At 45.8% G+C, this 14,032-nt stretch overlaps 1 protein-coding gene across 2 annotated transcripts in view; it reads left to right on the top strand.

Annotated features, from left to right (window-relative positions):
* Positions 1 to 13,167, top strand: part of MXI1 (MAX interactor 1, dimerization protein) — a 57,083-nt gene extending 43,916 nt beyond the window's left edge. For both annotated transcript variants that reach the window (XM_017803966.1, XM_017803967.1), the window contains exons 4-6: positions 8,628 to 8,742; positions 9,944 to 10,115; positions 11,285 to 13,167. In XM_017803966.1, the coding sequence (XP_017659455.1) occupies positions 8,628 to 8,742; positions 9,944 to 10,115; positions 11,285 to 11,448 (451 nt within the window). In that variant the 3' untranslated portion in view covers positions 11,449 to 13,167. The remainder of the gene's footprint in view (positions 1 to 8,627; positions 8,743 to 9,943; positions 10,116 to 11,284) is intronic.
* The last annotated feature ends 865 nt before the right edge of the window (positions 13,168 to 14,032 follow it).

The following is a 14,032-nucleotide window of genomic DNA, read 5'->3' as shown; positions in this document are numbered from 1 at the left end:
CCAGGAGACTGTCAGAGGAGAGGACAGAAACAAAAATGTGGACAGGCTGAAGGATGACAGCTGGTGTTAGCAGAGCAAACAGTGCTGGTCAGAGAAGAGAGTGAAAGGAAAGGTAATAGAAACTCAGTGTGAGATGAGAGCAATCCTACTCCCTGAAGTGGACTCTGAGATGAGAGGGGGATTCCTGAGTTTTCAGAAGTGTTCTGTTCACAGCCATGTCTACAGTGCTGTGGCCTTGAATCCTGGAAGTGGAAGCTCTCTCATGTGTCCGCATAACTCAAGGTGTTTATAGGCCAACCCCTGCACTCATTAAACAACATGATTTACACTTAATGTCTGCACAGTGTGGACAGACTTATCAGCCACTGGGAGATATAATAAAATTGTCTGTTGCCCCTCTATATTGCAGGAGACACCTGTCCTGCAGGAAATCCAAATCTTGCAGACAGATCCCCCACATTTTACCAAAGGACTGGGGGCTGTCTGATTTCCCCTCCCTCTGTCCCTCTCTTTTGCTTCTTTGATTTTGGAAAACCTTGAAGTAATTCATTTGCCTTCAGAATTGTAACAGAATTAGGAGAACCCTCTCAATAATACTCAGCTTTATACCTAGAAATATCTCAGGAAAGGGAGAGATTTTGATAGTTGTGTGATACAGGGAGAGAAGGAGAGAGCACATCTCCCTCTGGACTGCAGCAGTAGGCTAGAAAGACCCACACTGAAACAAATCAGTGGTGGCAACACACCACTTGGCACAAGGTTTGTTGGTCTTGCAGCTTCCCTTTGCCAAGTGCCTGAAGCTCTTCCAAAGTTGACATTAGTGATGAGTGTTCCCATCTAGAGGAGTTGGGGGTAGAAGTAATTTCTGCATGTCCGTGGGGTGCACTTGGCCATGTGCTCACGCTGCAGTGGAAGGCCATGCAGGGCTGGGGGACAGTCAGGGCAGGGTTTGTAGGATGGCCCCTTTCACAGTGTACAATGGAGAGTGTGGGCAGTGTATTGTAAGGTAAAACCCTTGCTTTATGCTCACCTCAAGGTTTTGCAGCATCTCTTGCAGATGTGGAGAAGTGTTTGTGTACTGCAAAACCGGCTTGAATCATGATGCTGATTTCTTATGCACTGTGCCACCCCTTATCTTAGTACATAGCTTGTCACCAGGCAAGGGTGTGTTGATTGGTGTGACTTCGAAAAACTGCATTGCCTTGGAGTTGGGTTTTTTTTATTACTATTATTGTTATTACAGTTGTTTAATCATAGATCTCTTCATTTGTGGTTTAGTTTTCACTTGCCCTTGATTTGAGAATACAGTTGAGTGCCTGTTCATCTCTAACTTTTGCAAACACATCTAGTATGGTTAAGATCAGGCTGAAAATGTTGCCCACAGAACTTTTTTGTTCCTTTAAATTCCATAAAACATTGTCTTTTTATTTTTGGTCCTAAATTTTCATTTATTTGTTTATTTTAAATGCTAGATCTTTACATTTAAAAATGTAAAACATCTAAAGTGTTTTTTTCATGTACTTTTTCATGGTAGATTTTATTAGCATTTGGAATACAAATACTCCTATATGCCAGGGACCCATTGGTAGAAATTGACTGGAAACAAAGAGTCAGCTGAACAAGTACCTTCTTCACCTGGGAGCAAACGCAGGAAAACAATCGTGAGAGGAGACCTGATTTAAAATCAGAAAGCAAGGCTCGTTCTGAATGATTTCACAGCTCAGGTGGAGAATATTAACTTTTACCTGTGCATTTCTGAGCTAGATTTCCTTCTGGCACGTGTCTGGTCTCTGGTGTGCTGTGGAACTGGGGTGAGCGGGTGTGAGTGTGTTTATTGCAGCCTGGCTGCGCGTGGCTCCAGGGCTCAGCAGTTGCGTAAGGAGCTGCAGCAGAGGCAGCGTGGGCTCTGCCCCTGTGCCCGGCTGCCTCCAGTCCTCATCCAGGTGCTTGGCAAAACCTCTTCCTTCGCTGAAGACAAGCATTTAGTAAAGCAGGGATCACATACCTCGAAGAGAGGGCTGGGCTGGGGGTCAGACAAGAGTAAGGAAAAAGCATCAAGGCTGTTGGAGATAAGCAGCCTCTGACCTGTGAATTGCTTTTAGAAGGAAACCATATTTTCCCCGTTTTCCCTGCCCTGTGGTTTTTGCATGTGTTTCTCATTACTTTTATCTCAAAATCATTCTCGTCTAGTGAATTATTGATGTGGGGTCACATGTGTTTCTCCAGGAATTGCTTTCTTTAACCAGTGATCCCTCCTGAATTTTCTAGGCAATCTGTTAGCTCTGAAATCCAAATAAAGTTGGTGGTTTCTGATTTCAGGGTTAAATTAGATTCAACTTTTAAAAGGCATAGAGGGAAGAGGAAAAGGATGATAGTGTCCTTTCCATGTTAGGATCTTCCTTCTACTCGTTCTTTTGATGCTTCTTTTTGGTTTGATTCTGGTTTTTTAACATCTCTCAGAGATCAAGTGTCTGATTTAGCCTCAGTGGAACTAGAGCATATTCCTAATGTTGAGCACATGTTTAAATCCACTGTTGAATTCAAGCCCTATAGACCTGCAGGCATAGTACAAAAATATCTGGGAAATGTTTTTCTTTTCCCTCAAATGCTCCCTTCTTTCAACATACAAAATTAGGAATTCAGGATTTTGAACGGCCGCTGGAGGCGAGTTGGTCATTTCCTGCTGGGAGGGAGGCTTGATCTTTTAAAGATGGGAAGAGAGTGTGGTGTCTGTCTGTGCGTGTGTGTGTTTTGCAGATGTTCAGGCCTTGATTCAGCAAAGTCTCTCAGCAGTGTCTGACTGGGGGATAGTGCTGAGTCTGGTAAACCTGCTGCTTCGGAGCTGAGTGTGTGCGTGTGTTTCACTGACTCCTCAGCACAGAAAGTTTCTTTTCTCAGTTTCCATCGCTTCTGCCCATGTTGGAACCTGGAAAAAAAACCTGCACAAATCCCGAACCTGTTCTAGCAAAGAAGCTGCTGTCCTTCCAGGGATGTCAGCATTCAGGGATGACTCTCTGATGGCCATGCCTGCAGCCATTTCTGCAACATTCCCCAGCGGAGGATGGACAGGGTGGTGAGAGGTCACCTACTTGTCAGGGGGTGCACAGAGGTTTGGCTGAGCCCACCAGGGCCCAGGGAGGGAAACTGCCAGTGACCTTACAGCCCTGGGCTAGCCCTTGCAGGGAGCCCCTTGGGCATTGAAAGTGGGTAGGTTTCTAGCCCCTGTGTAGCCACTCTGTGACCAGCAGACACAAGGCTTGTAGCTGCCACCACAGGCTCCTCGGCTCTCTGGGGACTTACCAGCAGGGAAGAAACTGGTGGCTTTGTGCCCAGCTTGCTGTGGTGCAGAGTGCTGGGATAGGTCGATTCTTGCCCAAACTCCTCAAAAATGTACTCAGAGGTGTGGGGGAAGGAAATGGGGAAATTTTTTTTGCACCCACATCTTTTTCTGCACTGCAGTTTTGATTCAGGCAAGAGAGAGCCCAGTTCCTGCAGTGGGATTTGCGTGTGTGTTGTACAGTGAGACAGCTGAAGCTATGAGCAAAAAGCACGCATAAATAAAGGCTTCCTCCCTGTGCTTTATATAATCAGAGTGGGTGATGTCATTGGGAGCTGGAGAGGAGAGCAGGCTGTGAAATTACAGCCCTCTGCAGCCAGGCAGAGCCAAGTGCAAGGGAGGGCTGCACAGAGCAGGAGCCAGGCTCCTCTCTGATGGAGGCTCAGGATGGAGGGCCTGGGTGCTCAGGCTTGGAGGGCATCTGGGGGGTAGAAGTAGATAATCCAAATACAGTCAAAAGCTGTTGAACAGGCACAAAGGAAAAGTGGGGAGAACAGCAGGTGCCCAGTGGGCAGCAGTGGGGCTGCTATTTCAGGGTCCAGAACCCCCTTCCTTGACATGCAGCCATCTATAGCTTGTGGATCCACTGACAGGGTTGTGGGGCTGCTGAGCTTGCTCATCCCTCTTCTGCTTCAGTCTCCTGGCCCCTTGCAGCTCCTGGCAGAGAAGAGAAGGCATCCTCACTCTGTTTGCCCTCCACATCCCAGAGGAACTTGCTTCTAGGCTCCTCCTAGCCCTGCACAGGGGAGGAAGCAGAAGCAGCAGACGGGACTCTGTCCCAGCCAGAGTGGCCAGGTGGAATAGGATAAAAGTTGATCCTCAATTCTTTGGGACAGGGCTTGTGTTAGGCTCTGGTTATTCTGAAGCCTCTCAGGTGCTTTGCTCCTTTTCTGGCCATCCTGATTCCCCACATGGGAATCTATAATGGGAATCTTCCCCCTCATCAAGATGAGCAGAAAGGGGGCACTAAGCTGATCCCTTGGGAAAATGGAGGGCCCCCTCCTTTCAAATCCTTCATGGATTTCTTCTTAAGCACATCCAGCACCTGCAATGTGCTTAGGATGCTGCTCTGAGAGCCTATTTTTTTCCAAGGCCACTTAGGCAGCAGAAAGGGCTCCAGCTTCTCCTATCTCCCTGCAGCTACCATGCAAGGGCTTCAGCCTCCACTGAAACTGGAATTCTCCTTCTGTCATCCTCTGTCTTCCTCAGGATCAAGGCAGCAAGAGGCAGCAGCCCTTTGCACCAAACCCACGTTGTTTCTCTGTTATATAACAATATGGGCATTTAGACTTGTTTTTCCAGATATTGGCAGATGCGTCAAATATTGGCATAATCCAGTGGTTTACATGGAAGGCCGTCTGGCTCTGTCTGGAGCCTGCACAATGCTGGTATTTTCTTTGAATACAAGAGTCTGCAGCGTTGTCAAAGCAATGTTGCAACAGAGTCCAGGTAAACAAGGGGAAAAGACCCTCGTATCGTGGCCTGACCAGTAGAATTGTAACTGCCCAGGTACAACTCCAGGACTTGATAAGAAAGCTGATGGATTTGCGGTTGCTTTCTCTCTGAAATGGTCTTGTAGCTAAGTCTTCTGTGATGGTTTTCACAGAATCACAAAGTCATTTAGGTTGGAAAAGACCTTCAAGATCATTGAGTTCAGCCTTTGACCAATCAGCACCTTGTCAACCAGACCATATCCCTCAGTGCCATGTCCAGTTGTTTCTTGAATACCTGCAGGGACAGTGACTCCATCACCTCCCTGGGCTCTGGAGTTTTATTTCTGATGCACCCATCAGTGCATCAGGCCTGCCAGTGTGTGCTCTGTGGTTTAAGAACCCATCCTGGTCCACTGGGGCTTTTGGAAGTTGAGAGAGGCCAGGGACTGTGATGAGGTTAGATTTTAAAAATAAAAGGGTAAGGAAGGTATTGAACAGTTTGGGAGGGGAGAGAGCTGGGGAAGCTGTTCAGTTTGGTCTCTAAAGGAAAGCAACACGCTCATGTGCCAGGACAGTTTGCAGGCTTGGTTGCTCTTCCCTATCCCAGCTACACCAGGCCAGGCAGCTCCTGAGTAGCTCTGCCAGTGTCATTCCCAGCAGTGAGAGATGGCTGTTGGGGCTGCAGGGCCTGGCAGTCCCTGCCTGGCCTGCTGCTCTCTGGCAGTAGAAAGGCCTGCACATTGCCCTCTGTTAGGCTGGGGTTAGAGACATGAATGCACTCACATTTGCAGTGGTGTCACAACTCAGTGTGGCTCAGCTCTGAGTGCACAACGGGGAAAATCCAGCACAGAAGTAATTGCTTTGGTCAAACCTCTTACAAAACTTCCTCAACTCAGCCAGCACCACCTGCCCCTGCAGTGTGCTTGCAGCCCAAGCCGTGCTGTGTGCCATCGTGAGCTTATCAGCTCACACCACTCCCAGTGTTGCAGGCAGGTGTCCCCTCCCGATGCCTGGTGTGCCGGCAGAGGCCATCACCACTGCTGCAGGCCACACAGCCTTTGACAACTGGCCAGCAGAGCCACTGTCAGGATGGCTTCTCTGAAAACCATCTATGTGAGCCTGGGCCAATCTTCTGGGCGCCGCAGAAGGGTCCAGGACTTGAGGAATGTCCCCTTTGGGGCCACAAGTGCTGGGGAAGTAACCCTGCCAGCTTTTCCAGTGTCCTCGTGAGAAAGACCCTCTTACTGCTTTGCCTTCTCTCTGCCCTTATCAGGGCCTTGTCAGAGAGCAGTAACTGTCTTCAATCCACCATGGTCCTGGGGCACAATGGGAAATGTTTCAAGTGTCCAGGGTTTTATTACGTGGCTGGACCTTTGCATATAACTTTCATGTGCTTAACATGGTTGATCTCGTTGAGTCTGCACGTAACCCAGCTTTGACGTGGCAGATCAGTGCCATACTTTTAATCGCTCTCTCAGCAATCCAGCCAGTGCTTGCTCCTGCCCAAAGCTGATCACTAGTTCCAGGAATTGCAGTTCCTGGTGCAGCACCTTCCTCATTCCTGGTAAAACCTCCAATGCTGAGACTCTGCCCAAAGCTCATGCTATGGATGTGTTGTCCATTTCTCTCTGAATTCAGGAGTGGACTGTGATACCTTTGCCACTGGTTAGATTTTGATTCCCCAAGCTGTTAGTTTTCTGTTACACAAATAATTCGCTTTTCACCATGGGCTGGGAGCTGCCCTTGCCCAGTAGGGCAGGAGATGTCTGTGGTCCCTACCTGTAGCAAGCGCTGTGTAGCAGTCCCTTCTTAGGTGGAGCCCCCAAATCTGTGCACACATTTTGAGTTCTATTTGAGCTGTGGTTTTGACTTGGGCTGATCCAGAGGTGGAGTGCGTGGCTGGAGCTCATACTTGTGCAGTGAAGAGACATGTGCTGCTCTGTGCTCAAGCTTGGTGGCTGTGGTCTGACAGCTCTGACTCCGTGACTGGCCTCTGTGGACATTCAGGAAGTCTGTGTCATATCCAAAAATGGGTTCAAAACCCGGAATGTCTTTGACCACAAGATCCTGCTCCTCTTCCTTTCTCTAGTTGCAAGAAGTCAGTGTCCAGGGGTGACATGAACTATAGTGCCAGTGTGAACCAGCAATGCTTTTTCATTGGTCATCATGGGACACAGGGCAAACACCTGTAGTGGGTGCACACAACTCCTTATCAAGCTCTACCTTGAAAATCATCTTCCAGGTAGAAAAAATCCCCCCATGTCAGTCATATGGGTTTAATGACAGTGGGGTTTGCCCTAGAGCAAGCTGAGAAGTAAAAGATGAGATTGATGTGATTACTGGTTTTTCAGTTTGATTTTTTGGATTATGATTTCCCTTTCCCCACCCCTCCATTTGTTAATGTTTAATGGAAAACACGTGTTCTTCAAGGCCCTTGCTGGTCATATGCAGTCCTGTGACTGTTATTGAGACAGAATGATGGACCCTTCCTAAAGAGATTTATAGTAGAAACCGTGAGGAACTCACAGCTACAGCACGGCCAGTGAACACTCCCCTGCACTGACAGTTCATCAGTAAAACCTCTGACCCTTCCACCCTTAATCATCCTTGCTTGTCACTGACATAATTGCCTGATTACGGACTCCTCTCCCCCACCCCTTTCAAACTGGGCGCAATCGTGCATTTGAAAAACAAATGGAAATGAACTGTCCATGCTCTTTTTCTTCTTTCTTTTTTTTTTCCCTTCCCCTGCATTGAGATGGATCAGGCTAAGATTTGGTTTCTTTGTGCATGAGCAGGCCCTGGGATAGGCTTTCAGGACTCTTTTGCACTGGTGTTTCTTGCATGTAAATGGTAAAGCTGATGTCATTGTGTTATTGATTGGGATGACAACTTTGGACATAAATCATTAACGTCTGGGAAAGAGAGAGAGAGGGGAAAAAGGCAACACACACTCGATAGTTTTCCATAAATCTGCTGTTCATTCCTGCATACGTTATACAGAAGAGGAGACAGCAGGAAGAGTTTTCCTGTGCAGCCCATGGATGATGTGCTTTGCCACTGCTTCCTGAACCGTTTTCCCTAGAACGTGTTGCCGTATTCTTCAGGAAATGGCTCATATCACCAGTGACACTGTCATGCTGGAACCTGTCTTTGTAGATGTGAGTCAAGGTCAGAAGACTGCCCAGGGCAAGGTCTTGGGTTCTCTCATTCCCACCAGCATTGCACCCCTAGCAGCATTTCAGTTCTGGGCCAGGAAGGAGTAAGAGTGCAGTTCTTGGGAAGTACCATCTCTCTAGGTCCTTTAAATGCCAGCAGGGATTGTTTCAGTGTTTTGAACTGACCATTTTTCTCACTGATGATCTTAATTTTATGCAAAAAAACAGTGTTTAGATGAGTTTGGATCAGTGTTGAGATTAGCATATGTCCCCAAGCCAGCAATGAACAAGTGTGCAGGGGGTAGCAGTCATTCAAAACCACTTTCGCAAAAGTCCTTCTCAGCAAAACTGACAGCAGATTGCTCAGAGAGAGGAAACCCATGAGGTACTTGCACTGGTTGCCTGTGTGCCTTTGCCCCTGCACAAAGTTCATCCAGATGAGTCAGATTATCAGTCCAGACAGCAAGAAAATAAACAGTGTCTGTCAGAGGTGAGCAATAATGCAAGTAATGATGAGCAGCTGGTGTTTGAAGTGTAAATAGTTTAGTGGCAGTCTGTCCTGGTGGCTGTGGGGTGGGGAATCTTGTGATGTGTGGAAAGCGGAAAACATGAAAACTGTCTTGCAGTGGGGCAGTAGAGAAGGAGATGGCATTCCCTTGCTGGAAGCATGGCTCTGACCCTGCTCTTGTCCCCTTGCAGCCGAGCTCACCTCCGCCTGTGTCTAGAACGCTTGAAAGTTCTGATACCGCTCGGACCAGACTGCACCAGGCACACCACGCTTGGGCTGCTCAACAAAGCCAAAGCACATATCAAGGTAAGAGCTGCTTTTCCCAACTGCTTTCAGCGTGGGCTCTTGGGAAGTGCAATTCAATCGCTCACCCTTGCTGCCTCTGTTGAAGGAGACTAACACCTTTTAAAAATAAATTAAAAAAAAAAGAGCAAACAAGCCTTACCCTCTTGGTTAATTGCTTATCATAGCTACAATTCCACATTGTTGAAAGAGTCCATAACTACGTTATGGAGTTAAAGAGTCCGTTAACTACGGAAATTATGGATTTGAAGAGCAGGAGTGTTGTTCTGTATTGTAATCATTTGTTGACAGCTTCATCTCTTTAAAGAAAAAGATACCTACTGTTAAATGACTGCATGTTTAATGGGAAATGGAGCTTTTTTCCTGGTGTGCTACTGAGTTTCCACTGCCAAAGCATTAGCACAAACCACAAGAGTGTGAGACAGGGTTGGCTTGCTGGAGCTTCTTGTGTGAACCTGACAGCCAGCCCAGTGCTCTTCTGGCTTCACTTTTGGCAAAGTGAAACGTGAAAATAAAATGCAGCATTGTCAGTATCTGGGAGAGGCTGAAATACTTGGTTGCAGGTCAGGATACTGGGAGGGAAGATGGGTGATGAAGGAGAAAAAGCTCTGCCAAAGGGACAGAGTTAGCCTGAAATGACTCCTTATGCAATGTGCTTGTCGTAGGAAACAAAGAACAGTGCCCTGGTAGATTTCCCAGCTGTGATCAAAGAAATCTGTAGTAGGTTATGTAAATCACTTACTGAATAGAAAACTGTCTCTGAGAAATCCTACTAAACCATGCAGTAAGGAACACAGAGCTCCCAGGGCACGTTTTTATGTTGAAGCAGATCATAACAAACCCTGGAGTCCTTTGGTTCAGGGAGTTGAGGCCCCTTTGTGGGCAGATGCGGTAATGCAGGTGTCTGATCTCGTGTAGAATGACCCACTAACTGCTGCAATTCACATCGTTTCCCCTGGAGAGGCTCAGTCCTCAGAGTCTCTTTGTACTAATGGCTATGATTTATCAGGACTTGAGAGGTGGGAAGATGTGGGGAGATGGCATTGTGCTTGGAGACTGCGAGGCAGTTTGGTTCAAGGGTCTTGCAGCTTAAATCCTTCTGGGACCTGGGAAGGTCTAAGCAAGGCAGGTGGGAGGGCAGTGGTGGTGAGAGGGAGGGGGAAGAGGATGAAACTATTTATTCAGTCATATTTGATCATGTCAGAAACTTGAAGAGGCTGAGAGGAGAAGCCAACACCAGCTTGAGAACCTGGAACGAGAACAAAGATTCCTAAAGAGAAGACTGGAACAACTACAGGGTCCTCAGGAGATAGAGCGAATACGAATGGACAGCATTGGATCTACCATTTCCTCGGATCACTCGGACTCGGAGCGAGGTGGGTGTTGGCTGAACTGCCATGGAATCCCCAGGACTCTATGGAGTGAGAGCATGAGATTCATCCATTTCTGGTCTCTCAGCTACCCCCTTCTTATGGTGTTTGATATTTAGGTTGCTCACACACATGCACACGTACACACACACACGTATATGGAGAGTTTAGTATTTTTGCATGAGTTCTAAGTCTGGAGGAATTGTTGCTGTCAACTTGAGCTGATTTCTGTGGCATTGAAAATGATGGTTAAGTTGAAACACCCATTGTGCTTTTTGGTCTACTGAATCTCTTGGCAACACAAAGAGGAAAATGTAAGAAGATATTAATGGCACTGGACTGGATGCTTTACACACCTTCCCGCTTACCTTTTTTCCCCCAAGCTTCTCATAGAGTTCATCTCCTCAGATAAAACTGGCTAGAGATGATCTGAATGGCTAAATGAATTGAGATAACTGTCTTTTTTAAAATATATCTTCTGTGGAGAGAACATTAGGGACAGTAGATGGTTTGATATTTACTGACAGACCCAAAGATGCTGTATAGTTTGGGTGTGAGTCTGTAGTTTAAAAAAAAATGCTTTGGAAAATTCCAAAACAATATGGGAACCAAGATACCTGGTTAACTAGATCTTTGTTTTTCAAGTCTTTATTAGAAACAAGGTGTCTGTTCCAAAGTCCGCTCAGCATTTATGAGAGTAACCCAGATTCCCGTGGTAATGCATTGCAGTACCCTGTAGGAGTGGTCCTGGCTTTGGCAATATAATGTCAAGCAAGTAGCATGTTTGGGGGTGACTTCATGCTTCATTTTCTCTGTTGCCTTAGATTTTATCTATTTCTTCTTGTTTCCAACACTGGGGTCATAGAGGTACAAAGAAAGAGGTAGTGGAACAAGTTCAGTGTGGGGAGTGGCTCACATACGCCCATAGTGTGGCCTGCATGTGGAGGAGTCAAACCCCTTTGCCAAATCCCTGTGAAAACTCCAATCTTGGTATCAAGCCTTTTTATAAATCACGTCCACAGCCTATTTCATTCCAGGAAGAACACTGAAAGTCTTTTTGCCAGATGGCTGCTTCATTCCGTGTGCTGGGGGAGTCCCAGCAGCTCTCTGGCTGGAAGGGAGCAGTGGGGTGTGTGGTGCTCACCTGTGTGTATTTCTCTCATTTTCCTTTCCAGAAGAGATTGAAGTGGACGTTGAAAGCACAGAGTTCTCCCATGGAGAAGTGGACAATATCAGCACAACCAGCATCAGTGACATTGATGATCACAGCAGCTTGCAGAGTATTGGGAGTGACGAGGGTTACTCCAGCGCCAGTGTCAAGCTCTCGTTTGCTTCCTAGAACCAAGTGAGACAACAGTGCAGGGCAAATGATTTCACTGGGGTGATCTAACTGGGTCCGAGATGCCAGTATCCTCTTTCAGAAATGACATATTGACAGCTAGTCCTGGAGAGACCCGTATATAAAGCTTTTTTGGTAAAGGAAGCCTCCCCAGAAACCCATATTTGTTCATTTGGTCATGTTACCAATCCCAATTTGTGCTGGCAAAAAGTTAGACCAAACACTAGTCCCTTTGAAGTCAATGAAATCCATTTGTTTCTGTGGGACCTGGATCTAGACCTTAGTGATGAAACACTTTGCTTTGAATTTATTTGTTTGAAAGAGGATACTAGAGACTCATCCCTCTCTTTCTGTCATGAGATCTGAGAAATGTCAAAATTTCTTACATTGCATTCAGGTTGAACAACCTAATTTAGGCCCTTCTGAGGAGCTTTTGTGGTCCTAAAAGGACTGTATCCTACAGTTTATCACAATCTAATGCTGTCATAATGTACTAGGAAATCTAAGAAGGCTTAGCCTAGGAATAACAGTGAAGATGATGATTAAGGTCTCATTCTGTGCCCAGGGGGAGAGGGGCAGCAAAGAGAGATGTTCAGGGGAGAACACCATTCAACTCAGCTTTCTGTTGGACATCATTTAAAAAGTGAGTACCTCTGATGCGTGGCTAAAGCAGGAGGTGCACACTTGTAATCTACCAGCACATGGTGGGCTGTCGTGCCTCGGGCTGTGACACTGACAGCAGGTCTCCCGGTAGATGTGTGTTCATACACAGCCAGCTGAGGGCAGAGCGAAACCAGCACACACGAGAGGTGACACACCAGAAAGTCATGCCCAGATACTGAGCCACTATGACCTTTTTATTTGAAGCGATTTTTTGATAAACATTTGTAAATGTGTTGGGAGGGAAAACACCCCAAGTCTGATGCGTCTTTTTAGAGCTTGTCCATATGAAACCTTAGATGTCTTTTATATGAATTTATGCCATGAAAAGATCTCTGTTTTGATGAAGCACTTGACCCAATGAAATGCAAAGATGCTTTTTTTGCCATGCACACAATGGATGAAGGCTGTGCTAGCTGGAAGAGGCCAGGTTTGGTGGGGGTTTCTTCAGTTTTCTTTTTAGAATCATTCCCTTTGCTGACTTTTGAAGTTCCAGTCCAGTAGTTAACCTAGTTAAGCTCAGCACGTCTCTCATGTTAATGTAACGTTTTGACTGCACGTCCTGTTCCCAAGGGCCTTGCCATCCTATCTGTGCAGGTGCTGTTAAGAGCTGTTATAGCGAATGTTTTCTAATTTTCTCCGAGACAAGCATTCTAACCTGCACTTTGAGGGCTTTGCTTTTTTATTTTTTGTCTTTTTAATGGCCAGGATTATTTTGTTTTCCAAGTTTTAAAAACCTTAATAGAGTCTTCACCTATGGCATTGTTTGAAACTTTGTATATCCTTAAGTAATTTAACTACCCCTCATTACTAAGAAAAAAAAAGAGGAAAAAATGCTTTATAAAATTCATAACTTATTGCTGATTTGAATGGGTTGTTAATTTCAGTCCTTTAGATTTTATTTTATTGTTTTAGGTAGGGTTGGGCAAAAAGAAGTAAAATAAAATAAAAAATAAAGACAACCATATTTAGCAGTGCAGTGGAATTGTGTTTAAATGTTAGCATATGGTCCCCATTAAAGTAGCACTTTAACGCCATTAAACATTTCTGTATCTGAAATGAGTTGTGTTCTTCCATCTTGGTCATTCGTATCCCTTTAGCCGAGTGTTTGTTCTTCTTGTGCCCTTCAATCCTGCAGTGAGAAGATCCTGAGTGAGTCTGCTGTAGACTTTTGCACTGTGATAAGTTGCCTGTGTTTAAATATTCTGATGTTTCCCCCACTCTCCTCCAAAATTTGTCATCCCCCGTAAGAGGTACAACACACGTGCTTGAGTAGAGAAATAATCTTTCCATGAATGTAGTGAATGATTTCTGTTCTGTTTGGGGTTTTTTGATTTAATTTGCTTACCAAGTCTGTGTCAGGTTGCAGTTGTTAAATGTGTTTTCACTTGTGTGTAGGTAATCCAGTGGCTCGGTCCGTATGTTGTTCTTTTGGGAGATTACCTGTCAGGAGCAGGAGTCTGCCACAGAGAGAATTGAGCTCTGGGTCAACAAATGGATCCCGAGGGCTTTCAAAGAAGAAATGCTGCTTGGATTTATGTTTGGGGTTCATGTAATCTCTGGATGACACAAGATTTGGGACAGTCTGAAGAGTGATGAAAAGTGGGAAACTTTAGCTCTAGCAAGGCTTATTGATTTATTCATTATTATTCTCCTTGGTGGTGTTGCCCACTGGCAGCCCTGGTTCTGAGCAGTTGAATACCAGTGGGATTTATTTATTGACGAACCTTCTTCTGTAGTTGTCCCAGCACCTCCTCCTTCCTGCTACTCCTGTTTGTTTTAAATGCCCCTTTGGGAAATAGGCTGAGAAATACTGAAGTTCAAGGGGTGGAGAATGGGCATGTTCTCCTTGTTGGTATAAAACAGTGACGTGTCTGTGGTTGGAATAAATGTGTTTGAAATGTTTGCTTGAATGCTTCAGGGC

Source organism: Lepidothrix coronata, unplaced genomic scaffold (assembly GCF_001604755.1).
Source record: "Lepidothrix coronata isolate B3197 unplaced genomic scaffold, Lepidothrix_coronata-1.0 Scaffold8, whole genome shotgun sequence".
Taxonomy (NCBI): Eukaryota; Metazoa; Chordata; class Aves; order Passeriformes; family Pipridae; genus Lepidothrix; species Lepidothrix coronata.
Note: the sequence above shows the minus strand (reverse complement) of the source record. Positions and strands in the feature narration are given on the sequence as shown.